Source organism: Schistocerca cancellata, chromosome 7 (assembly GCF_023864275.1).
Source record: "Schistocerca cancellata isolate TAMUIC-IGC-003103 chromosome 7, iqSchCanc2.1, whole genome shotgun sequence".
Lineage (NCBI taxonomy): Eukaryota > Metazoa > Arthropoda > Insecta > Orthoptera > Acrididae > Schistocerca > Schistocerca cancellata.
In genome coordinates this window covers 119,464,752-119,491,492 of record NC_064632.1, presented here as the reverse complement: position 1 = coordinate 119,491,492, position 26,741 = coordinate 119,464,752, and the positions used below count along the sequence as shown (strand labels likewise).

At 38.3% G+C, this 26,741-nt stretch overlaps 1 protein-coding gene across 1 annotated transcript in view; it reads left to right on the top strand.

Moving 5' to 3' along the window:
* LOC126092560 (muscle-specific protein 300 kDa) overlaps positions 1–26,741 on the top strand; it is a 651,560-nt gene that overhangs the window by 229,045 nt on the left and 395,774 nt on the right. The window contains exons 23-30 of the mRNA XM_049908233.1: positions 249–473; positions 4,076–4,349; positions 6,300–6,559; positions 14,217–14,499; positions 15,951–16,204; positions 20,589–20,900; positions 21,218–21,417; positions 26,492–26,741. Of these exons, the coding sequence (XP_049764190.1) occupies positions 249–473; positions 4,076–4,349; positions 6,300–6,559; positions 14,217–14,499; positions 15,951–16,204; positions 20,589–20,900; positions 21,218–21,417; positions 26,492–26,741 (2,058 nt within the window). The remainder of the gene's footprint in view (positions 1–248; positions 474–4,075; positions 4,350–6,299; positions 6,560–14,216; positions 14,500–15,950; positions 16,205–20,588; positions 20,901–21,217; positions 21,418–26,491) is intronic.

The window sequence follows — 26,741 nt, the reverse complement described above, 5'->3', positions numbered from 1 at the left end:
TAGGTAATTGTTATTCAAAGCAGACGTGTTAGCAAATAATATTAAAAACTTCAGTTTCACTGTGCTTTTGGCGCCAGTTGCATCCTGGAGGGAAAAAAAGAAATCAACAAAATAGAGTGGCACAGGACATCGTTAGTATTATTCTGCTTTTGCGGGCTGAAACATTTCAGTTGCATAAAATATGATTACTGGAAAAAATATTGTGAATTGTTGTGATCTAAGAACAATACCTTTTTTTTTTGTACTAGGGCATATGTCGTGAAGTGGATGCCAGGCGTGAAGATATGAAATGGCTGGTGCAGACACTCGATGCATTGGTTGCACATTGTTCAGACGAAGAAGGTTTAGCAGAGCAACGCCAATTAGAGCAGCTTATATCACGATACAAGACTCTGATACCTAACATTGAACTGACAATGATTAAGACTGATGTCTACTACAAGTGTTACACTTACAGGAAAGAAGTTCGTGAGGTAAGTCTATTAAAGGTAATGTTGTGTTACCTTTACAGTTTTATGTACTCATCTGACAAGGATATTTCTGTGACACCACATATTTTTAATACTTTTAAGTAATTATACAGTGTGTGACGGAAATTTGGCGTAGCTATTTACTTTTTTCTGCTGATAGGGGATTTTATAATTATTATTTTGTGTGAATGAGCCCATTTAGGATTGTAGAGTTCTCATAAGAGTTGGTTGACATTCCTCTGTGCCCACATTTCCTTCATTCTTTTATTATGAGATTGTTTTCTTAGCCCAAAATGTTCTGGTCTTCTTCTTCCTCTTCACTTTTTCCTGTGACAATCTTGCCATTGTTCATCTTTAGATCAAAAAGTTCCTTCTTCTCGGTATTGTCTTGTGTGATCCTTGCCAGTCTTCATCTTTTTTTTTTTTTTTTTTTTTTTTTTTTTTTTTTTTTTTTTTTTTTTTTTTTTTTTTAATTTCTGTGTGTGTTTGTGCTATACTCCTCTTTAGATTCAACTGTTTGTCTTGTATGTCCATCTGGTTTTATTCTCTTGGTATGGTTGTAAAATTTTTATGTGGAGATTCTGATGCCACTGGGAATGTTTGTGTACTATTTGGTCTTGATAGCTTCTTAGCCATGATATAGTCTTCTGTGCATAAGTGTTTCAGATCTGCTTTCCTGTTCAAAGTAAGAGTTTCTGAAGTGTAATGATATTCTAGTTTATTGATAGACTGTAACATTTCAGTTTTGTCCCTTTAGAGATGCACCTCTGATTGTACATACGAGGTGCATTCAAGTTCTAAGGCCTCCGATTTTTTTCTAATTAACTACTCACCCAAAATCGATGAAACTGGCGTTACTTCTCGACGTAATCACCCTGCAGACGTGCACATTTTTCACAACGCTGACGCCACGATTCCATGGCAGCGGTGAAGGCTTCTTTAGGAGTCTGTTTTGACCGCTGGATAATCGCTGAGGCAATAGCAGCACGGCTGGTGAATGTGCGGCCACGGAGAGTGTCTTTCATTGTTGGAAAAAGCCAAAAGTCACTAGGAGCCAGGTCAGGTGAGTAGGGAGCATGGGGAATCACTTCAAAGTTGTTATCACGAAGAAACTGTTGCGTAACGTTAGCTCGATGTGCGGGTGCGTTGTCTTGGTGAAACAGCACACGCGCAGCCCTTTCCGGACGTTTTTGTTGCAGTGCAGGAAGGAATTTGTTCTTCAAAACATTTTCGTAGGATGCACCTGTTACCGTAGTGCCCTTTGGAACGCAATGGGTAAGGATTACGCCCTCGCTGTCCCAGAACATGGACACCATCATTTTTTCAGCACTGGCGGTTACCCGAAATTTTTTTGGTGGCGGTGAATCTGTGTGCTTCCATTGAGCTGACTGGCGCTTTGTTTCTGGATTGAAAAATGGCATCTACGTCTCATCCATTGTCACAACCGATGAAAAGAAAGTCCCATTCGTGCTGTCATTGCGCGTCAACATTGCTTGGCAACATGCCACACGGGCAGCCGTGTGGTCGTCCGTCAGCATTGGTGGCACCCACCTGGATGACACTTTTCACGTTTTCAGGTCGTCATGCAGGATTGTGTGCACAGAACCCACAGAAATGCCAACTCTGGAGGCAATCTGATCAACAGTCATTCAGCGATCCCCCAAAACAATTCTCTCCACTTTCTCGATCATGTCGTCAGACCGGCTTGTGCGAGCCCGAGGTTGTTTCGGTTTGTTGTCACACTATGTTCTGCCTTCATTAAACTGTCGCACCCACGAACGCACTTTCCACACATCCATAACTCCATCACCACATGTCTCCTTCAACTGTCGATGAATTTCAATTGGTTTCACGCCACGCAAATTCAGAAAACGAATGATTGCACGCTGTTCAAGTAAGGAAAACGTGGCCATTTTAAGTATTTAAAACAGTTCTCATTCTCGCCGCTGGCGGTAAAATTCCATCTGCCATACGGTGCTGCCATCTCTGGGACGTATTGACAATGAACGCGGCCTCATTTTAAAACAATGCACATGTTTCTATCTCTTTCCAGTCCGGAGAAAAAAAAATCGGAGGCCTTAGAACTTGAATGCACCTCATATTTTGAGTGAGACAGTATGCCATTTCCAGTTTTTAACTTGTCTTTTCAATTACATTTTCTTGAATTTTCACTGAGACACTTAATCTGTTGGACTCACTTGATTATGCTGCTTTTTTTATGTGCTTTGGTGCTTGCAAGTAATATATGAGGTGTCATCAAAAAGTAAATGGAATTTTTTAATTTCAGGGACTTTATACATCCGATTGTCATTTTTTAATCTCATTGGTACTCATGTTTCTGATGTACATTTGCATTTTCAGCTGTTTCATATTGTTGACAGTTGAGAATGTTATACATGTTTTTTACATCTCAACTAATTTTACCTTTGAAAAAGATGGTCAAACAATTTTCATTAAATTTTGCTTGAAAAATAGAATAAAGTGCAGCACTGCATTTGAAATGTTGACTGTGGCTTTTGACAAATCTGCTATGACTAAGACAAGAGTTTACAAAACATTTCAAAGAGTATCGAGAAGACATTTAAGACTACGACCACCCTGGATGCCCTAGGATGTCAATTACTGATGACAATGTGGAAGGAGTAAAAAAGATGGTTCTGGAAATTGACTTGTCATAGAGATTGCTGATGATGTTGCATATCCTTTGTGACCCAATTGCCAAGCAATTTTTTTGGACTTTTGGGCATGAAACATGTAGCAGCATAGTTTGTTCTGCAAATGTTGAATTTTGAGCAAAAATGACACCAAGTAGACATTGCTCAGCAATTTATGATTGAAAATGACAATGATCTAGGACTTCTAAAAAAGGTTTTTAAAGGTGATGGAACATGGATGTATTTGTTTGATGTTGAAACCAGTCATCCCAATGGTGCATCATGAGTTGCTACCTTATGGTCACATGGTCAATAAGGAATAGTACCTGCATGAAGCAATCAAGAACCATGGCAAAACCACTCGTGGAAATTCCATCACAATAATCCTCCCACTCACATCTCAATGCTTGTTTCTGACTTTCTCACAGAAAAAAAAAAAAAACAAAAAAAAAAAAAAAAAACGTTACGTAACCTCAGCCACTGTATTCACTGGACATAGCCCACTGCGACCATCTATTCCCAAAGCTGAAATGATGTAGTTTTGAAGGGGCAAAGTTGATGTTGATGAATAAATAAAGAAAAACAAAAATTCCTGTTACTTCTTGATCACACTTGATATTCTGCCTTTCCAAATGAAACCTGCAAACTTACTTTCTCTGCGGTGTATTTTAAGAGTTCCGTCTGTTTTGTGTCTATTGTCATGAGTAAAGACAGGAAGATAAACTGCAAAATCAAGGTTTCATTATGTATGTGTTATTATTATTGAGGGACAATGATTGTTATCCTAACGATTCTCAAGACTAAGATCAAACAATTTTTTCACATGGCCGTCTGTGTTTATTATGAAATATATATTGATCCTTTTATATTGTGTACTGATATATATTTTGCATATCAGTTATTTAATACAAAAATGAGTATTATAAAATACATTTTCTTTTTGTGATTCAGGTATGTAGTTTACTACAAAAAGTGAAAGAAACTTCACAAACAGGTCCACATCCAGAAACACTAGATTCTGTAGTTGCATTGGTTCGACAACAAGAATCTGCTGTAACACAGTTGGATCAACAGCGTCCTAACATCATGAGCATGCTGCAGCGTGGCAAGGATCTGGCACGTGATGTGAATGCTCCTCATTTTATAAAGCCAGAAGTAATTGGCTTAGAGTCCAGCTGGAATGAAGCCTATGCACAAACAGTTGAAAAACTGAAAAAACTGAAAGGTGTGTATTATGAACAGACTTTAAATGTTTCTTAAACTATTTACTATCATTGGCATTAATGCCACTTCAAACATTGCAATTAAAGAACTTACAACCTGTTATTAAATAATGCTTGGCCTTCCTTAATTGCAGAGAGGTATACCAGATTAAGATTAAGCAATAAGTTTAGAATTTTGGATGTTGATGAGAAGAACTGTTATTTAGCGAAGGTACTTCTGAAAGTAGCAAAATATGTTACAGCTACAATGAAAGCAAAGGGAAAAATTCTCAAGTAAAACAAGACAACTGTTAAATTGGAGTCATGAGTTTCAAGAAACAATAATAAGGGCAGAGTTGAGTATGGTGAATTAAACAAAACAAAAACTGTTGGACATGTCTTTGACAGAATGTGAGAAAATCGATTAAAATTGGTTTAGAGGAACAATTATAAACATTAAGAAATGAAGAAAACAACAAAGGAATTTGTTTTGTCATTACATATCATAAGTTAAGATGGCACAGTAGTTAACAACAGAGGAGAAATGGTACAAGAATTAGATGAATTTTCAAAAAGGGGTATATAGCTTGACATAAAACTGAAAGAAAAATACGAATTATGAAAATAACAACATTTTGGAAGTAATGGCAAATGAAACCATTTGTAGTATGAAAGAAGGAAAAGTGAGAGGAGATGATAGTGTTTGCATAGAAATGGTGAAAACTGAAGGTGCTCAGAAAAAAATATTTGCAGAATATGTGCAGAGTAAGACTAGAACAATGGTGCAATTAATCTACAGATGAGACACAAAAAACTGTAGACTAATCAGCTACCCCTCCATGATGAAGAAAATATTCACAAAAATAATCACCAACAGCATAAGGGGAAAGGGTTTTGGCTTTTAGTCAAGTAAAGAATAAGCTTGCTTTAGAAGCGTGTATCTATGTTTTTTTTTTCTTTTTTAAAAAAAAAGAGAAAGAAAGAGAAGCTGCATTTAAGGAGGACTGCTATGATTTGTTGGGGTTATAAGGGAGCTGTAAAGGCAATCTGTCACATCCAGGAGTGCCAGTGCCTGACATGCATTTATTCAAAGATAGCACTCAGATAAACTGTTCCATAATAGTGTAGATCTGAATCCATTGGAGTATGGTTGATGGGATGGCATCCTATTATTCAGTCTCATCAGGCCTTTATTAGTTTAGCATGTGGAAATATGGAAAAGTGACCATTGTAGAAAAGTGACCACTGTAGAGAGCACTGAATGCTGAGGATTGAGACTGTGATTTGAGAGCAGCAACTGTATTAGGTAGTTAAGCCTTAAATTTATGCTGCAAGTGACATACAACTGAGATTTTGTAATTTTTCTTATTATAGTATGTATATTTTGGATCCTTATCTCCCACTCAAGAAATTCGCATCATCATTTATTTTCCATTCAGAACTCTTCTCCTGTCTCAAGGATGTGATTTTGGAAAATTGTAACACATCGTATCTCTGTGAATCTGTAAGACAGGTTATGGAAAGTAGGCAGCAATTTCTACTGCACAACACATTTATAATATTGCTGAAAAGCCATCAATTTGAAAAGGATAGACACACACACACACACACACACACACACACACACACACACACACACACACTCATACGTCTCCAGCCACTGGCTAGGACTAGATGGTGGTCACTCTTTTGCTTTGATACATTTCAAAGTAATCAAGAACCATGAGAGTATCAATATAGTATTTTATATTTGCTCATAGTGTTTGTTTGTGTGAAGTTATGTCAGGTGTAATTGTAAGCAGTCTACCACAGATGATGTTGCACTATTAAGAACTGACCATACCACCTCTTTTTTATTTTGGTTCATATAATAAGACAAGAGAAAAAAGAAAAGAAACTGGGAAATCTCATTAACCCATTGTACATGTGTTTATTAACATTTAAAATAATTCATGACTGAATTTTGTCTGCAGGAACACAGGCTGTGTGGAGTGGATACAAGGAACAGAAAGATGAGATTGTAAACCTTCTCGAGAAAGCTGAAGCAGAATTGAAAAAGGTGGGAACTGGTGGAATAGACAGCAAGCAGTTGGTGTCAGAGCTACAAGCCGAACAAGAACTAAGTGTTGCATTACGTAAAGCCACTGAAGAAATGTTACGCAGGCTACGTGATCTTTGTTCCTCACTTGAAACCCTCACGGCACCGGAGAGGCGGCCACTGTTACAAAAAGAGGCAAGTACATTGGGCTGAAGAATGAACAGTTTCAGACAGCAGTGTCAGTTAAACAGCTTAAGGCTTGAATATATACAAGTAATCCACCTGTATGATTTACTGAAGTTCTTTCATCATGACTATTTTGTATTCAAAATTGCTGCAACAAATTTCATTTGTTAGAAATGCAGGGCGAGTCAGAAAGGACTTTACAACTTTGGAATGATACAAAAATTTATCGAGATAACTTACAGAATCAGTTGATGCGTCATTTTGTATCAAACAACCTCAAGTTTGATTCATTTAGTGCATGAGTACTACCATCAGAAGTGCCACCGTAGAGCACATTTAAAATGGCTACTTTCACTGGTGTGGAGTGTACTTGCTGTGTATTTTGGTCTCATGAAACAAACTCTGCAACAACTGTTCAGCATAAATTTCACACTGAATATGCTACCAGTAAGACAGTCCATCACGTCATTTCCTCATGGAAATTCAAGGTGTCCTCGACAATCATTTTCCTGTTCGGTGGATTGGCCGTGAAGGGCCAGTCGTATGGTCACCTTACCCCTGAGAGTCGACACCACTGGATTTCTTTCTCTGGGATTTCATTAAAGACTGTGTGTATATTGCTCCACTACCAAACTATTTAGCCAATCTAAAAAATCGAATCTACACTTCCGTTGCACAAGCTACACTCGATTTGCTGCAGCGAGTGTGGGAAGGTTTTGATTACCAGTGGGATGTTTGCCACATCATGAATGGTAGTCACATCGAACCAAAATGACATTTGACACTTTTATGTGGGACTTGAGGTTGTTTGCTACAAAATGACACATCGACAAATTCTGTAAGTTATCTCAATAAATTTCTATATCATGCGAAGTTGTAAAGGACCTGTTTACTCACCCTGTGCCTATAGCCTTCTTATGGATAGATGAAGGAACTGCACCAACTGACGAAATGAGAATACCTAACAGTAATGTGAAAAATTAATATTTTCAGTTTTTGCATTTAGGCTTTTGGTAGGAAATAAGATCATAACAGGAGGAAAGTGAAAGGTAGGACAGAAATGGGAAAGTTATGTAGAATTTAGATTTATGATAGAAGTTTCAGGTATATGGTTAGGGAAGCCATATACTATTGGCATCAGAGGATTCCTGATAAGTTAATGATAGCTTTAAATTTTGTTTCTTCTTTCACATCTCTGTTAACTGTCCTTACATATTCTTCCAGTTTCAAAGTAAATAAAGCTCATTAACTCTTCTCATTCATTTGTAATTGATTTTTCTACTGGGTTTTGTTTTTTTTGTAATTTAGTTTAACTGTATGTGGTTGTTGTTTGTTTAATTGTAGAGTCTAGGAAGTTCTAGGAAACAGGAAATCTAAAAAACACCAGGTAAGAACAGGCAATGGAAAGATGTTGAAAAAGATGGAAGAACAGAGAAAATTGAAAAATATGGAGATTAGAGAAGCAAAAATGATATATAGGAAATTGAATAATAAATTAAGAAGAGAAACAGGACATGCAAGAGAGAAATAGATGAAAAGGAGATAGAGAAAATGAAGAAAGAGAAAAAGTAAGAAATGAGGTACAGATTAGCTAGTGAGGTAGTTTTTGAAAGTAGGAAAAGGAAGATTAATATGGAAAGCAAAAGAAAGGACGGCATGACAAACATAGAACCACAATAGGTATAATATAGACAGTGAGAAGATATACAGTTTTGTATGAGATGAATCAACGATTAAGCAGTTCATATAGTCAAGAAGAAGTTAATGTGCTAGATGATGAAAAAGGACCTGATACTTGGTATGAAGAGGTGCAAAAAGTACTAAATGTGATGAAAAATAGGAAAGTGTGTAGAATCAAACAATGGAAAATCCAGGATGGAATTAACGACAATATTATGAAAAAGGTAGACCACTGCTCACCATATAGTGGAAATATTGAGTTACAGACAGTGTAATATACCCCCTCCTTCCTAGTTACAGCTGTTGTCCACAGTGTACATAATCTTTTCTGAAGATTTGAGAGAAGTAAGATTACAATAAATTTTTAGTTTACTTACCTTTTCTTGTAGTTTACTTATCTTGTAGAGTTGGCTCCATTCCTTCTTGTCTAGGGGCCTGATTAATGAAGCTGAAAGTCTCACATTTTAGATCCTCATGGTTGAATTGACCTAAACAAGTTTGAAGATTGTTATTGGAGAATTTTTGTTTTTATGTTAATTTATTTTGTAGCATTTTAATATATCACGCAGTCTTTTGAATTTTCTCATTAACAAAGCCAAAATTACATTGTTCGCCCAAAATACAAAAATACGTTTGATCACATCAGAGGCACGTTTACTACTACTTTACTGCAGTAATAACAATATTCCAAAGGGTTCACAATTTTTCTTGACAAATGAATTTCTACTAATTTTGATTATTATTTCATAAATGAATCCAGAAATAAACATAATAAATACTACTAGATTGCATAATTAATAATAGAAATTTTAAGTGTGCGAAATAATTTGTTATTTCAAATGTTTGTAAAAAAAATTTAACTGTACATTCAGAACTAGTATTTATGGATTATAACATCCAAAATAATAATTCCTATTCATAAATTTTGTTGTTGTTGTTGCTGTGGTCTTCAGTCCTGAGACTGGTTTAATGCAGCTCTCCATGCTACCCTATCCTGTGCAAGTTTCTTCATCTCCCAGTACCTACTGCAACCTACATCCTTCTGAATGTGCTTAGTGTATTCATCTCTTGGTCTCCCTCTATGATTTTTACCCTCCACGCTGCCCTCCATTGCTAAATTTGTGATCCCTTGTAATGCCTCAGAACATGTCCTACCAACCGGTCCCTTCTTCTAGTCAAGTTGTGCCACGAACTCCTCTTCTCCCCAATTCTATTCCATACCTCCTCATTAGTTATGTGATCTACCCATCTGATCTTCAACATTCTTCTGTAGCACCACATTTCGAAAGCTTCTATTCTCTTCCTGTCCAAACTATTTATCGTCCATGTTTCACTTCCATACATGGCTACACTCCATACAAATACTTTCAGAAACGACTTCCTGACACATAAATCTATACTCGATGTTAACAAATTTCTCTTCTTCAGAAACGCTTTCCTTGCCATTGCCAGTCTACATTGTATATCCTCTCTACTTCGACCATCATCAGTTATTTTGCTCCCCAAATAGCAAAACCCCTTTACTACTTTAAGCGTCTCATTTCCTAATCTAATTCCCTCAGCATCACCCGACTTAATTCGACTACATTCCATTATCCTCATTTTGCTTTTGTTGATGTTCATCTTATATCCTCCTTTCAAGACAATGTCCATTCTGTTCAACTGCTCTTCCAAGTCCTTTGCTGTCTCTAACAGAATTACAATGTCATCGGCGAACCTCAAAGTTTTTATTTCTTCTCCATGGATTTTAATACCTACTCCGAATTTTTCTTTTGTTTCCTTTACTGCTTGCTCAATATACAGATTGAATAACATTGGGGAGAAGCTACAACCCTGTCTCACTCCCTTCCCAACCACTCCTTCCCTTTCATGTCCCTCGACTCTTATAACTGCCATCTGGTTTCTGTACAAATTGTAAATAGCCTTTCGCTCCCTGTGTTTTACCCCTGCCACCTTTAGAATTTGAAAGAGAGTATTCCAGTCAACATTGTCAAAAGCTTTCTCCAAGTCTACAAATGATAGAAACGTAGGTTTGCCTTTCCTTAATCTTTCTTCTAAGATAAGTCGTAAGGTCAGTATTGCCTCACGTGTTCCAATATTTCTACGGAATCCAAACTGATCTTCCCCGATGTCGGCTTCTACGAGTTTTTCCATTTGTCTGTAAAGAATTCTTGTTAGTATTTTGCAGCTGTGACATATTAAACTGATAGTTAGGTAATTTTCACATCTGTGAACACCTGCTTTCTTTGGGATTGGAATTATTATATTCTTCTTGAAGTCTGAGGGTATTTCGCCTGTCTCATACATCTTCCTCTCCAGATGGTAGAGTTTTGTCAGGACTGGCTCTCCCAAGTCCGTCAGTAGTTGTAATGGAATGACTCCCGGGGCCTTGTTTCGGCTCAGGTCTTTCAGTGCTCTGTCAAACTCTTCACGCAGTATCGTATCTCCCATTTCATCTTCATCTACATTCTCTTCCATTTCTATAATATTGTCCTCAAGTAGATTGCCCTTGTATAGACCCTCTATATACGCCTTCCATCTTTCTGCTTTCCCTTCTTTGGTTAGAACTGGGTTTCCATCTGAGCTCTTGATATTCATACAAGTGGTTCTCTTTTCTCCAAAGGTCTCTTTAAGTCTAGTCAGTTTATCCAGGTCCCATCTCCTTAAATTCCCACCTTTTTGCAGTTTCTTCAATTTTAATCTGCAGTTCATAACCAATAGATTGTGGTCAGAGTCCAAATCTGCCCCTGGAAATGTCTTACAATTTAAAACCTGGTTCCTAAATCTCTGTATGACCATTATATAATCTATCTGATACCTTCTAGTATCTGTGGGATTCTTCCATGTATTCTTTTATGATTCTTGAACCAAGTGTTAGCTATGATTAAGTTATGCTCTGTGCAAAATTCTACCAGACGACTTCCTCTTTCATTTCTTAGCCCCAATCCATATTCACCTACTATGTTTCCTTCTCTCCCTTTTCCTACTGTCGAATTCTAGTTACCCATAACTATTAAATTTTCGTCTCCCTTCACTATCTGAATAATTTCTTTTATCTCATCATACATTTCATCAAGCTCTGCAGAGCTAGTTGGCATATAAACTTGTACTACTGTAGTAGGGGTGGGCTTCATGTCTATCTTGGCCACAATAATGCGTTCACTATGCTGTTTGTAGTAGCTTACCCGCACGCCTATTTTTTTTATTCATTATTAAACCTACTCCTGCATTACCTCTATTTGATTTTGTATTTATAACCCTGTATTCACCTGACCAAAAGTCTTGTTCCTCCTGCCACTGAACATCACTAATTCCCGCTATATCTAACTTTAACCTATCCATTTCCCTTTTTAAATTTCCTAACCTACCTGCCCGATTAAGGGATCTGGCATTCCATGATCCAATCCGCAGAACACCTGTTTTATTTCTCCTGATAACAACGTCCTTCTGAGTAGTCCCTGCCCAGAGATCCGATTGGGGGACTATTTTACCTCCAGAATATTTTAATCAACAGGACTCCATCTTCATTTAATCATACTGTAAAGCTGCATGCCCTTGGAAAAAATTACGGCTGTAGTTTCCCCTTGCTTTCAGCCATTCGCAGTACCAGCACAGCAAGGCCGTTTTGCTTATTGTTACAAGGCCAGATTAGTCAATCATCCAGACTGCTGCCCCTGCAACTACTGAAAAGGCTGCTGCCCCTCTTCAGGAACCACACGTTTGTCTGGCCTCTCAACAGATACCCCTCCGTTGTAGTTGCACCTACGGTACGGCCATCCGTATCGCTGAGGCATGCTAGCCTCCCCACCAACGGCACAATGTCCACGGTTCATGGGGGGCGGGGGGGATCCATGGTTCATTTTAGCTTGAAATATAACATATTGTGTATAAAATTATATGTAACTTTTCAGAAAAACAGCTGAGATAATACTGACGTATCCAAAATTCAAAAATGTTACTGGTATCGACTACTACTATTGAGGAAAAGTAGTTCTAGAAGTGGATGTCCCTTTACAGTATCCCCCTCACATAATTTGGAAGCAATATGTTTACAATATTTTATGATCTACAGTACTATAAGGTTTGCCAATTGGTGTACAAAATGATGCCAAAAGATAGAATACACATGTATAGAAGTCTCTGATACATAACTTATTACAGGAAACGTAAGAAAAATATCTACTACACAAGTCGTATCCTGTACATGTATGAGGATATGGCATTCACATTTGCAGATCTGTGGAACATTCTGTCTCAAGACAAATGATACAAAGTCAAAACTGCAATAATACAACACTAAACTATAGAAATAAGTGCAGAGGCTATGTAAATTACTAGAATTACAAATTTCAAGTGTACATTTATAAATTTACAACTTCAAAATCATCAAAAGAGAAGAAAAAATTCAAAGCCTAAGTATATGCTGGGTGAACCAACTCAAAAAACTCACAACAGCAGGTACAGCCCAGAAGAATATACTCAATCACAAGTAGGAGTGTAGCACAAGATCAATCAGCCCCTTAAACCAGAGTATGTAAGGATATGTTGACTCATGAAAGGAGAAAATAATGAAGAAATATGAGGGCCTATGCTTACAATGTGGGGATCAACCCATGAATCCAAACGACACCAGGTACACACCAGCAGAAATGTTTCGACACAACAAAATGAATAAAGTTCATAATCAAATATCAATAAGTTCAGGCATATGTAAGGAATAATTAGAGGAAGCATCTAGCCTCAATCAATAGTTTGCACACTCTCCTTGAGTACACACACACACAGTCACGATGAGCAGTGTTATCCAAAACAGAGTTAAGCATGAGTTTGCATGCAACTCAAGTTGCAATGAGATAAAATAATGAAGTACTCACGATAAATACAGGAAATCAGATTTTTAAATAGCTTTGAATGATGGTGTAACTTAGTAGTTTGAGGACTAAAATCAGTGTGTGAAATCATAAATGCATACATCTTGTTATACTGTCTACGCTCAATTTATGAGGACAAGTGCTCTACCATCTGAGCTACCCAAGCATGACTCACCACCCACCCTCACAGCTTTAATTCCACCAGTACCTTGTCTTTGCCCACGAAAGGCAAAGGTCTCAAGTTCGAGTCTCAGTCCAGCACACAGTTTTAATCTGCCAGGAAGTTTCACATCAGCTCATACTCCGCTGTAGAGTAGAAATTTCATTATGGAAATATCTCCCAGGTTGTGGCTAAGCCATGTCTCCACAATATCCTTCTTCCAGGAGTGCTAGTTGTGCAAGGTCTGCAGGAGAGCTTATGTGAAGTTTGGAAGGTAGGAGATGAGGTACTGATGGACTTAAAGCTGTGAGGGCAGATCGTGAGGCGTGATTAGGTAGTTCAACTGGTAGAGCACTTGCCCGCGAAATGCGAAGGTCCAGAGTCTCGGTCTGGCACACAGTTTCAATCTACCAGGAAGTTTCATATTAGCGCACTCTCCGCTTCAGAATGGAAATTTCATTCTGTATCTTTTCCTTAATTGTGGACTTTCCATTGTTTGATTTACCCTTTCATCATATTGTCAAATTGTATAGAATTGTCAATTTGTGATTCACCAGTAGAAGCGATGAAGAGGGTGGGAGATGGGAGGAATAGAGAGAGAGAGAGAGAGAGAGAGAGAGAGAGAGAGATAGTCCATATTTGCAACAAGATATACAAGACAGTAGAATGGAGAGAGGACATAATCACAACAGTAATGATTGCATATTTATGTGGAGTGAATGCTAACTCATGAATCAGTAGGTAAGAATTATGTTGAATATCTAACCACCATAAACGTTCATCTTAGATGAAATAGAATATGATGAGTTCCTTAGATTTTAGGAATATTGATTTCGAAATCAATTTAATTTAAATGGAATTGTTCACCATATGATTAATGTGCATGAGCTAAATGATCTCAGCAAGGCCATTGGAGAAGAAAAAGTTATCTAATTGATTACATCTGCATGTACAGGTCACAGAAATTGAGAGGCGCCTCCAGGTAACCCTTGAGACGGTACAAGAGCGTGTTGTGGTATTGGAACAGTTCCGTGCTCAGTGGACACAATTCCAATCACAGCTGGGTGAGCTGCGATCGTGGACACAAGAAGCAGCACCTAAACAGCTGGAACAATTGCAGGCAGCAGATGTTGGTCCTGAGGAGCGACTTACCAGGGCTCAGGCCCTTCAAGGGCAGTTAAATGAGAAGGCTGCTGCCCTCGAACTTCTTGCTACTGAAGCATCACAACTACTGAAAGGTTTGCATTGTGGGGTCATAAAACTTACTTATGTTTGTTTTTCATTATACCTGTTCTTCTAAGGTTTGGTAAGAACTTTTAACATCAGTTCTTAATATTAGTTGTGGGTGAATTCTTTGAGAAACTATTGTTCTTTAGAAAGTGTAGGATTTTCATTTCAAGCACAGCATTCCTCAATATTTCCTCTTGTCCAAAATCCTCTTTGCTTTAGTGTAGGATGAATTTATTATAATATTTGGTGATTTTTGTTTTATGAGCTTTAGACTATGATCCAAGGTATATTTCTCTACCTAACATTTTATTTTCCAATGCTGGAGACATCATCAGAGGCTATAACAACCTAAAAACCACTTACAAGCTCAGCAAGCCAAACTGTTTGTAAGTACCCACGCAACGGTCATTTCTCAGATCATCAGACAACTGCCGAACATCTCAGAGTTACGCTAACATATGTTATGGAACTTGTGGTGAGGAAAAGTTGCCACTGTTAGTTTTACTAAGCATTACAGTCCACAACTTGTCTATTTCAATCCTTCTTCTTTTCTATGTAAGTTGTTTTTGTGCTTTTGAATTTCTATGGCCTCTTTGTACATTCTAGCATAGTGATGAGTAGATCTTGATAAAACCATAGTATCGGACAAATGAATTTGGTAGTGCCCTGGTCCCAGTGTATGATCTGTTATTCCCAATATATCCATGTTGCTCAGATGACAACTGCCCTTGTGTTCCTTAAGGTGAGTGTTAATGCTACTTTTGTAGTAAATAAATATGTACATTTGACAGTGTGTGCAGGTAATTTTTCTGTACTCCTGCTGTGGAAAGCAGTGTTCAAATATTCACCATTCACAGTTTTCCACTTACACCTGTGTAAATACCAAGCTGGCTCCCTTGTCCTGCCTCAGATACATGATGCGCAAACACTTTGAAAAATGATGTCACATTTGACAATGTGATCACATTAGACACAAAAAGGATACAAGGAGCGGTAACTTAAATATTCCTTTAGGAGTGGCAACCCCATCATACTAATAGCCTGTATGTGGATGTGATTGGTCTTCCGGGAAATTTGAGAAGTTATGTACCAGTCTCGATCCGGCATTGGCTGAATAAACTGCACTAGAAAGGAAGGGAAGTTGACCCTTCCATGTATATAACTAATTTAATTAATTATGGCTGATGGTGTGATATTTGTCAAAAGATACGTGCATCTCAAGAGGGAGAACGTTTCATTTTCTGACAACTATTAGGAGTTGCATATATAGCTGTACACCATATATTACCACTTATGGCAGTTTATTGACATGGTATTTGTGTTGTAATACCTCTAAAGTTAATATTTCTTATTGACCTAAGAAACACAACTGGGGAATAATCTGATAGTTATTACACAATGATTTTATTAAGTGTAAAATATTTATTTGAAAAATCAAATTTCCTTTCCTTACACTCAGATGATGCGGAGAATGTCGAAGCTGCAGTTCTGCAGACTGATGTGCAGCAACTGCAGAATGCAGTAGCAGCATTACAGAGGGCTGCAGAAGCACAGTTGTCTGCTGTTGGCCGTGACCTTGTCATCTGGAAAGAGTATCGCAGTGGACTGCAATCAATCAAACCATGGGTGGAGCAGGCTGAAGTCAAAGTCAGCATGGGCATAGCGAAGCCAGCCACTATTGAAGAAGCCAAGCAAATGAGGCAGGAAGCAAAGGTAAATACATAGCTAATACAAACTACTTATTTTGTGCTTATGCTATGTGGTTACAGAAGTTAGAATATTGTGATTGTTTACTCTGTCTGAGTACTCAGTTGTCATGATTCATTTACTTTTTCTGAAGTCACAAAACATTTTTAAAGTCATCTGAAATTCAGTGGCCTATTACAATATACAAATGTGCCAGTGTGGTGCTTGCTCTGATTTTTCACTTAACTTTTATATTAAAAGGGCATTGCTGGTTGTGTTACTATATGCACACTCGGAGAAGTCTCTTGGTGAGGTGGTTGATAGGAGTTCTTGAATCAAAAGCAATTGAAAAGTGTTGACCAGGTTTGGCTGATTTTTGGTCACTAATGGAGTAGCTACGAGACTAAACTGTGTTCGGTTCATCATACATGCACAGAAATAACATGATTTCAAACTCAATTTCTTTTTTATTGATTCAGCTACTCTCAAGAGCTATGTCACCAAATTATCTTATGGTGCACATATGCATGCTTTGTTCAGCTAATCTTTGCATAGATTCAAATAGCATGAACAAATTTTATTCCAAACTTACCTTTAATTGTCTTCATTAGTTGTGTTTGCACTTTACAATCATGATTTATTTGCAGGAAAGAATTTTACTCATTGCTTGTGTATCAGTTTACAGAGAAGAAACAAATATAATTAATGCCTGTTTATGCTAAATAATCCTTATACATTTTCAGATTAATTGTGTAGTTCCCTTTATAAATATCAAAATGCTAAAAGACAGAAAATTTAGGAAAAAGTCTTTCTGCCAAAGAAAATAATATACACTGTCACCTTACACCATCACTTTACCCCATTGCTATCAACAAAAAGTCTGTTTTTTTGTGCCAGTTGACTAGAAAGATGGAAAAATGTCATTCTTCTCCCACTGCCAAGGTTGCCCATACTTGGGGACAAGGGAGGTCCTCTCACCCCCCAAAACCCCACTTCCACCCCAGATCTCAGTAAAAGGAAAAAGTATAGCGTAGACAGGTGTTTTTCTTTTAAGAAAATGGTTTAAAAATCTTTATTACACAAGCTTTTAACGGGATTGGAACTAAAACTTTTTTAATGGCTACTTAAAAGCTGTCATTCGTCTTCCAAACTACACACATCAAAAAAAGTTTTGCGTCACCTCGGTTCCGAGAGTTCCGGAACCTGTACAGAAAATTGGAATTGAATTGAGATCAACATAAACATCATTTCTGCTGTTTTTATTGGTCATGAAAAGCACACATTCCATGTTGTACCACTATACAGTGAGATCTTCAGGTGTGCTGATCCAGATTGCTGTACACACCAGTACCTCTAATACCCAGCAGCACGTCCTCTGGCATTGATGCATGTCTGTACTCATTGTGGCATACTACGCAAAGTTCATCAAGGCACTGTTGGTCCAGATTGTCCCACTCCTCAATGGCGATTTGGCATAGATCCCTCAGAATGGTTGATGGGTCACATCATCCATAAACAGCCTTTTTCATTCTACCTCAGGAATGTTCGATAGGGTTCATGTTTGGAGAATGTGCTGGCCACTTTAGTTGAGCAATGTCATTGTCGTGAAGGAAGTCATTCACAAGATGTTCACGATGGGGGCACGAATTGTCATCCATGAAAATGAGTGCCTCACCAATATGCTGCCAATATGGTTGCACTATTAGTTGGAGGATGGCATTCACGTACTGTACAACCGTTACGGCACCTTACATGACCACCAGTGGAGTACATCAGCCCCACATAATTCCACCCCAAAACAGCGGGAACCTCCACTTTTCTGCACTTGCTGGACAGTGTGTCTAAGGTGTTCAGCCTGACTAGGTTACCTCCAAACACATCTCTGACGATTGTCTGGTTGAAGGCATGTGTGACACTCATTGGTGAAGAGAATGTGATGCCTATCCTGAGCGGTCCATTCAGCATGTGGTTGGGCCATTTGTACGATGCTGCATGGCGTCGTGGTTGCAAAGATGGACCTCACCATGGACATTGGGAGTGAAGTTACACATCATGCAGCCTATTGCACACAGTTTGAGTCATAACACGACATCCTGTGGCTGCACAAAAAGCATTTAATCAACATGGTGGCGTTGCTGTCAGGGTTCCTCTGAGCTATAATCCGTAGGTGCAGTCATCCACTGCAGCAGTAGCTCTTGGGCAGCCTGAGCAAGGCATGTCATCGACAGTTCCTGTCTCTCTGTATACCCTTCATGTCCGAACAACATCGCTTTAGTTCACTCTGAGAGGCCTGGACACTTCCCTTGTGAAGAGCTCTACATGGCACATTGCAGACGTGATCAAACTGCGGTATTGACCGTCTAGGCATGGTTGAACTACAGACAACACGAGCCGTGTACCTTCTTCCTGGTGGAATGACAGGAACTGATCGGCTGTTGGACTCCCTCCGTCTAATAGGTGCTGCTCATGCATGGTTGTTTACATCTTTGGGCGGGTTTAGTGACATCTCTGAACAGTCAAAGGGATTGTGTCTGTGATACAATATCCACAGTTGATGTCTATTTTCAGGAGTTCAGGGAACCGGAGTGATGATAAGATACTGTACATCGGTCACTGAGAACTTTTTCACAATTAATTTAAGTGAAAAAAAAAACTACGTAATCTTAAATAATTCAGGATATATCTGAGATGAACTGCTTATCTGAATGGGATACTCACAAAGTTACTTATAAATCTGACAATTTGGTCTGCGTCTGTGATACAGTGTCCACAGTCAACGTCTGTCTTCAGGAGTTCTGGGAACCAGGGAGATGCAAAAATTTTTTTGATATGTATATTAAAAATACTCCATGCTCTCAGGTCTAGGCCCCACCTCCTCCCCATCAAACTATCGTATGGGTGCCATTGCTATGACATAATATTCACCTTTGAGTTAATAACAAATGAATGTGGACACACAGAATATTGACGTTTGTTGACTAATTAGATCTGCCCTTCACCTCTTATATATCACAACATAAATAGTCGTTAACTACTGTTGGAACAAATACATTCGTGTATTGAAGAGCCAAAGAATCTGGTAGACCTCCCATTATCATGTAGTGCCCCTGCGAGCATGCGGAAGTGCTACAACATGACATGGCAAGGACTCAACTAATGTCTGAAGTAGTGCTGGAGGGAATTGACACCATGAATCCTGCAGGACTGTCCGTAAATCCATAATAGTACTAGGTGGTGGAGATCTCTTCTGAACAGCACGTTGCAAGGCATTCCTGATATGCTCAATAATGTTCATGTCTGGTGGCCAGCGGAAGTGTTTAAACTTAGAAGAGTGTTCCTGGAGCCAGTCTGTAGCAATTCTGGACGTTTGGGGTTTCACATTGTTCTGCTGGAATTGCCCAAGTCCGTTGGAATGCACAATGGACATGAATGGATGCAGGTGGGCAGACAGGCTGCTTACATATGTGTCACCTGTCCTGTCAGAGTCATGTTTAGACATATCAGGAGTCCCATATCAGTCCAGCTGCACAAGCCTCACACCATTACAGAACCCCCACCAGTTAGAACAGTCCCCTGCTGACATGCATGGTCCATGGATTCATGAGGTTGTCTCCATACTGTACACGTCCATCCGCTCAATACAATTTGAAACAAGACACATTTGACCAGGCAACATGTTTCCAGTCATCAACAGTCCAATGTCGGTGTTGACAGAGAGACATAAAACTTTTTGTCGTGCATTCATCAATGGTACACGAGTGGGCCTTCTGCTCCAAAAGCCCATATCAATGTTGTTTTGTTGAATGGTTCGCATGCTGACACTTCTTGATGGTCCAGCATTGAAACCTGCAGCAATATGCGGAAGAGTTGCACTTCTGTCATGTTGAATGATTCTCTTCAGTTGTTGTTGGTCCTGTTCTTGCAGGATCTTTTTCCAGTTGCAGCTATGTTGGAGATTTGATGTTTTACCGGATTCTTGATATTCACGGTAAAATCCTCACTTCGTTGCTACCTTGGAGATGCTGTGTCCCATTGCTTGTGTGCCGGCTATAACACCACGTTCAAACTCACTTAAATCGTAATAACCTGCCATTGCAGTAGCAGTAACCAATCTAACAACTTTGCCAAACACTTGTCTTATATAGGCGTTGCTGACCGCAGTGCCGTATTCAGCTTGTTTACATAACTCTGTATTTGAATACGCGCGCCTATACCAGTTTCTTTATCACTTCAATGTATATAATGACATGTAATTTTTCAAGTTATTTCCTAAGTAACTGTTGGTATGAAAAGTACCAAAATTGACAGTATGTGTGTAATTAAACTGCAGTTACATTTGTTGTTGTTTTCACAATTCATTAGTAAGTTTGATTTTGATGATTTGTTCCTGATTATATGTCAAAATTTGCAGGTATTTGAAGTAGAGTGCGAGCAAAAATTGAGTCAGTTGCAAGGTGTAGCATCTCTGGGTCAGCAGTTGCCAGGTGGACGTGGCGCTGATGAACTCGATAGTGTTCGCTCTCGATGGTCAGCTGTTCATAATGCTGTTGTTTCTTGGGGTGGCAAGATGGACAAGGTGGTTGAAGCTTGGCAAGAACTTGATACCCGTGCAAAACCAATCGAACAGTGGTTACAAAAGGCTGAGAAGGGAGTGCTTCACACTGAAGTTGACGTTGTAACACCAGAAGCTGACAGACTTGAAAAACAACTAGCAGAGCTGAAGGTACATGCTGTCACAGTGTAATTACTCTGTAATTAAAATACAGTAAAACAAAATGTAGAATCCTGACATTAATATGTGACCAAATATAAATCAAACTGAAAGAGCCCAACAATCAATTCCATTGTTATTTATTGGCGTCATAATTAACATTTGCCCCACATCTTGATCACATTGTGAAGTCATCACTTTAGTAATATACTTACTACTAGTATTTATAGAATGTTAATTCTGTCTAGTCTGCCTTAATTTGAGGGACTGTAAATTTTGAACATGTAAGTAAATTTTAGCGGAAAACATGTTTTGCTTGTATTTTTCAGGCTTTGAACAAGGAAATCTCTGAGAATCAAGCACAGTTGATCGTTCTCACACAAATGACTGATAGTGTTGCACAAGGCCTTTCACTAGAAGGTGCCTCTGCCCTGAAAGGTCGTGTAGCAGAAATGAAAGCAAAAATCACAATCCTGGGAGATAATGCAAGACAAAAAATCAATGTATTATCTGATGTTATACTTGCAAGGTGAGGTTTTATAAGAGTATGCTCTGTGTTGCTGATTCACCAAATGAGGTGATAAGGTGGCTAAGACACTAAAATAATGTTTGGCAATATTTGACTTCATATCAGCATCTGGCCATCTTCCATTTGGTTCCCCATGTTTTCTCTAAATGGTACTAGATTAATGAGGTACTTACGAAGAAGTAGAGTCATTTTTCTGCTTCATTCTTGTCCATCTGAATGTGAGGTAGTGCTCCATTGTTAATATGTCAATGTCATTAGAAAGCGAAAGCTAATCTTTATTCCTTCTTTATCCAGTTACTAAAAAAAAATAAAAAGGAAAGATAAGTAGAAAAAACAGTCAGGAGTAACTATCCTACATCAACAGTGAGTTTTGATTGCTGTCAGAGCGAGAATGATTCTGTTAATAAATTGAAAATTCCATATAGTAAATGACTATAAGTTAGTAAAACAATAGGATTGGCCAAGAATAAAAAGAATACATGGTGTAACAATGTGTGTGAACAAGCACTAGAACAGAGAGCTCTGAAATGGAGGAAGTGGAGATGCTGAAAATAAGAATAACACCTAGAATGTTTCAGAAAACAAAAAAAAAGAAACATCAAAAGTAACCTGGTAAATCAAAAGAATCTTTCAAAAAAATCTCAGCTTATAAAAGCACAAGAAAATTTCACCAAAAATAGTACTAGTAGTTTTACCAAACTTTAAAACACCAATTTTAAAGTGTATCAAGCACCAAGTATGTGTGTTAGCTGAGTGGTTAGTGTGTCTGATTTCCATGCAACGGGCCTGGGTCCGATTCCTGGCCAAGTTGACCATTTTCTCCGATCAGAAACTGGGTGTTGTATTTTCCTCATCATCATTTCATCATTATCAGCACATAAGTTACCCAACATGGTGTCAGCTGGAAAGATTCATAACTTGGTGTCGAACTTCCTCAGGTGGGGGACTCTCGGTCATCAATGCCATATGATCATTTCAATCTGTTTACCCAGTATTTGTCTCAAAGATGAAAATGGCAAAATAGGATTAAATCAAGGAAAATTCTGAAATATTAGCAAAAACTTTTGACAGGCTCTTAAACTGTACAGTTCCAGCAGTTAAATTAAACAATGGAAAATCCAGGATGGAATGTAACAATATTACAGGAGGAAAGTTGCTACTCACCATATAGTGGAGATGCTGAGTCGCGATAGGCACAACAAAAAGATTCACACAATTATAGCTCTTGGCTGCAGATGTGTGTGCAAGTTGTGTTTGCGTGAGTGTGAGTGTGTGTGTGTGTGTGTGTGTGTGTGTGTTTTTGTCTATTGCTGACAAAGGCCTTAATGACCGAAAGCTATAATTGTGTGGATCTTTTTGTTGTGCCTATTGTGACTTAGCATCTCTGCTATATGGTGAGTAGCAACTTCCCTTCTGTAATATTGTTACATCAGTTAAATTAGAATATTTTCCACTACTGATATGAGATAATCTTTAGGAAGATTTAATAATAATAATAATAATATTTATTCAACATCGAATAATCAAATACTACCCCTAGAAATAATACAGTTTCAGGACATCATACAGATTATTCTTCTGAATACGTCAGTTTATAAATTACAAGATTTATCGTCAACAGAGTTAGAAATTCATGAAGCCATCAAAACACTCAAAAACAACTAACCAAGAGGTGAAGATTTCGTTACAGCAGAGTTATTGAAATGATCAGAACTAGGGATGAAAAGGGAGACAAACAGTGTATCAGCAATTAAGGGGAAATGTACATTCTAACAGTTGCTGATAAAATATTATCAAGATCAGGGGCTAGTGGGGACCAAGGCCAGGGATACTGTGTGACTAAAGAATGTACTGGAAAAACACTTCATACCTATGCAATTAGGAGAAACTGGTGTTGGGATGGAGGGTCAAGAGAGCACAGGTTGTGAAGCAACTAATAAGTCAATCATAATGAAAACAGTGGCACATTCTGCCACCTGGTGATCTACCTTAGCCGTGGTAACAGTTTGGCAGTAACTATTCAGTTGAGTTGACCTCTGCTTGGTAGTTTTTTCTTTTTCTCATAAAAGACACATGGTGTAGTGGAGTAGGTATATGATGCGGCTGGATTAGAATGTTAAAGTTTCCACTTGGATCTTTCACATGGATATCATCCATGCAGCAACGGATTCAAAATAGAAGTTTCACAAGAACAAAGCATACCAGTTTGTAGATTAGGTGGGTGGCCAGAATATAACTTTTGGTGAAATGGGAAGTATTTTGCCAAGGGTGCTCTTCATTTCAGAGTACAATGAAAGATAGTTAAAGCAGGTAGAAGATGTGGTTCAACTGTTTCAGTCTAGGTAAAGAGGGGATGCATCTTTACAAGCTGATTAATGAGAGTGGTTAGGACAATATGGCAGACGGGACCTGTTTGTAGACCAGGGGAGATTGGTTATTGCTTTCTGTGTCTTGGCTTCCTGGGTGAAGGTTTGCTCATCACTATGTATGTGTAATCTGCAGGTTGCAAGACTGTAAGTACTGTGCAAGGGAGATGTCCTTGTGTGGAAGGGATGGCATCTATGAAAGTGGAGATATTGCTGGTAGCTGATAGGTTTGACATGGATGGAGTGTTTGATAGAACGAACAGAATGGCTGAGTTTGTAATTCAGGAAGATGGCATGTTGAGTTGAACTGGTTTGAGTGGGAAAGAAAATGTTAAACATCTTCAGATCCAAAAATCAGGTGAAGAAGAAAATCCCTATTTGTAAATGGTCATAAATAGGGATAATATAAAAGAATTAAAAGTCAACATACCATAAAAACTAGTTACAACAGATAAAATGTCTCAAGTACTGTAAGCCTGTGCTTTATCATCACTGCTAATGTCTGCATCTATATACTACCTTCAAAAGGAGGCATCTATGTATCTGCTAGAGAGAGAGCAAAGGCTAGCATAGTTATATGATGAAATTTATTGCATAATGAAGTTGCAGATGTGGTCAAAGAATAGATGTGAAGAAGATTACTTAGAAATGAGAATTATCTTTTGTAATCAAAACAAATAGATGTTAAAGTGAACATTCAGATCTCATGTTCCACAACATGACCATGTCAAACATTATATATTAAAAATAAAAGTTGAATTTGTGGAGGAATGAGGCAGATTCTCTTGCTTTTGTTCCAGATCATGGAGACATTCGCTTATTTTACCTTTTGACTCGTTTTTGTAGTGGCTTCACAAAAGAATGAAAGTACAACCCAGGATTTTACTAAATCTTGACACTGATGAAGACTATTGTTCTGATTGAAATCCACAACGTAAAATATTTTTATCAAAAAACCTGCAGTTAATTAAAGATAATCTTTAGCCCAGAATTCAAAAATTTAGCATCATGTTTTAATAGATTGCCTCAATTGCACATGTGAGATTAACCACATTTTGTTCTCCCCCCTCCACACACACACACACACACACACACACACACACACACACACACACACAGAGAGAGAGAGAGAGAGAGAGAGAGAGAGAGAGAGGAGGGGGTGGGGGGTTCTGTGTGTGCAAACCTGCATTTATAGCAATTGTAGACTCAGAGAAAGCATTTGACAATGTTGACTGGAATACACTGAAATTCTGGAGGTCATGGGGGTAAAATACAGTAAAAGGCTATTTAGAACTTGCACAGAACCCAGATGACAGTTGTAAGAGTTGAGGGGTGTGGAAGGGAAGGAGTCGTTGAGACGGGAGTGAGACAGGTTGTAGCCTATCCCTGATGTTATTCAATCTGTACACTGAGCAAGCTGTAAAGGAAACCAAAGGAAAATTTGGAGTAGGAATTGAAGTCCAGGGAGGTGGAATAAAAGCTTTGAGGTTTGTCAATGACACTGTAATTCTGTCAGAGGCAGCAAAGGACTTGGAAGAGCAGTTGTATGGAATGGATAGTGCTTTGAAAGGAAAATATAAAATGAATGTTGACAAAAGCAAAATAAGGATAATGGAATGTAGTCGAATTAAATCAGGTGATGCCAAGGGAATTAGATTAGGAAACAAGACATTTAAAGTAGTAAATGAGTTTTGCTAGGCAGCAAAATAACTGATGATGGCCGAAGAGGAGAAGGTATAAAATGTAAACTGGCAGTGGGAAGTTAAGTATTTTAGGATATGAGAAATTTATTAACATCATATATAGATTTAAGGGTTAGGAAGTCTTTCCTGAATTTTTATAGCGTGTAGCGGTGTATAAAAGTGAAACATGGCTGATGAATGATTTAGACAAGAAGAGAAGCTTTTGAAAAGTAGTGCTACCAAAGAATGCTGAAGATTAGGTGGGCAGATCACGTAACTAATTGAGGAGATTCTGAACAGAAATGGGGGGAAACAAAATTTCTGGTACAACTTGATGAGAAGAAGGAATTGGGTGACAAGACACATTCTGAGACATCAAGGGATCACCAATTTAGCATGGGGGGTGGGGAGTCTGGTGGTAAAAATTGTAGAGGGAGACCAAGAGATGAAACAGTAAACAGATTCCGAAGAATGTAACATGCAGTACTTGTTTGGAGATTTGGATATGAAGAGACTTGCAGAGGATAGAATAGCAAGGCACTAACTGTGGTAGTTTAATTTTGAACATTTTCTACTTTTTCAACTTTTGTCTCACTTGCAAATTAGTTTCATTTACACCCAAGGTGTTGTCGACCACCATAGAGTTATCTACGTACTCCTAATATCTAACGTGTACATTCATGAAGACCAAAAAAATATACATACGTTTTTGTAGATTCTGTCATGCAGCAATGCAGACTGAAACTGAAATTCAGTAACATTCTTAGCATGATGAGCATTCTAGAGCTGTGGAGCATATTGATTCTAAATGATGTTGGGAGGCAAGCAGAGCTAGATGCCTACCATGGCTAGTCGTGACATCCCTCTTTCCTTAGTGAAAATGCTTTTTATTGTTTAATTTCTCATGAATTTTCTTTTAGATTAGAACTACTAGAGTGAAATGTATTACATAGCTAAGTGCACTATTTCCTGCACAGTGTATACACATATCATTGATTTCTGTAACATCTTTATTGGACATTGCAGACAAGAACTCCAGGGTAGGATGTCAGACTTCATGCACTGGATAAATGACTTGGAAGCTGGAGCATCTCAGGTTGAGGAAGTCAGTCCTACCAAAATAGAATCCAGCCTGCAGACAGTCCATGCTTTGCTCCAAGAACATTCAGACAGACAACCTACATTTAATTCACTATATGCTGAGGTCAAGAAGATGCCAGAAAGTGAAGCAACAGCAGTGAGTGAGACATACTCTCAACTTAGTACAAAATATCAG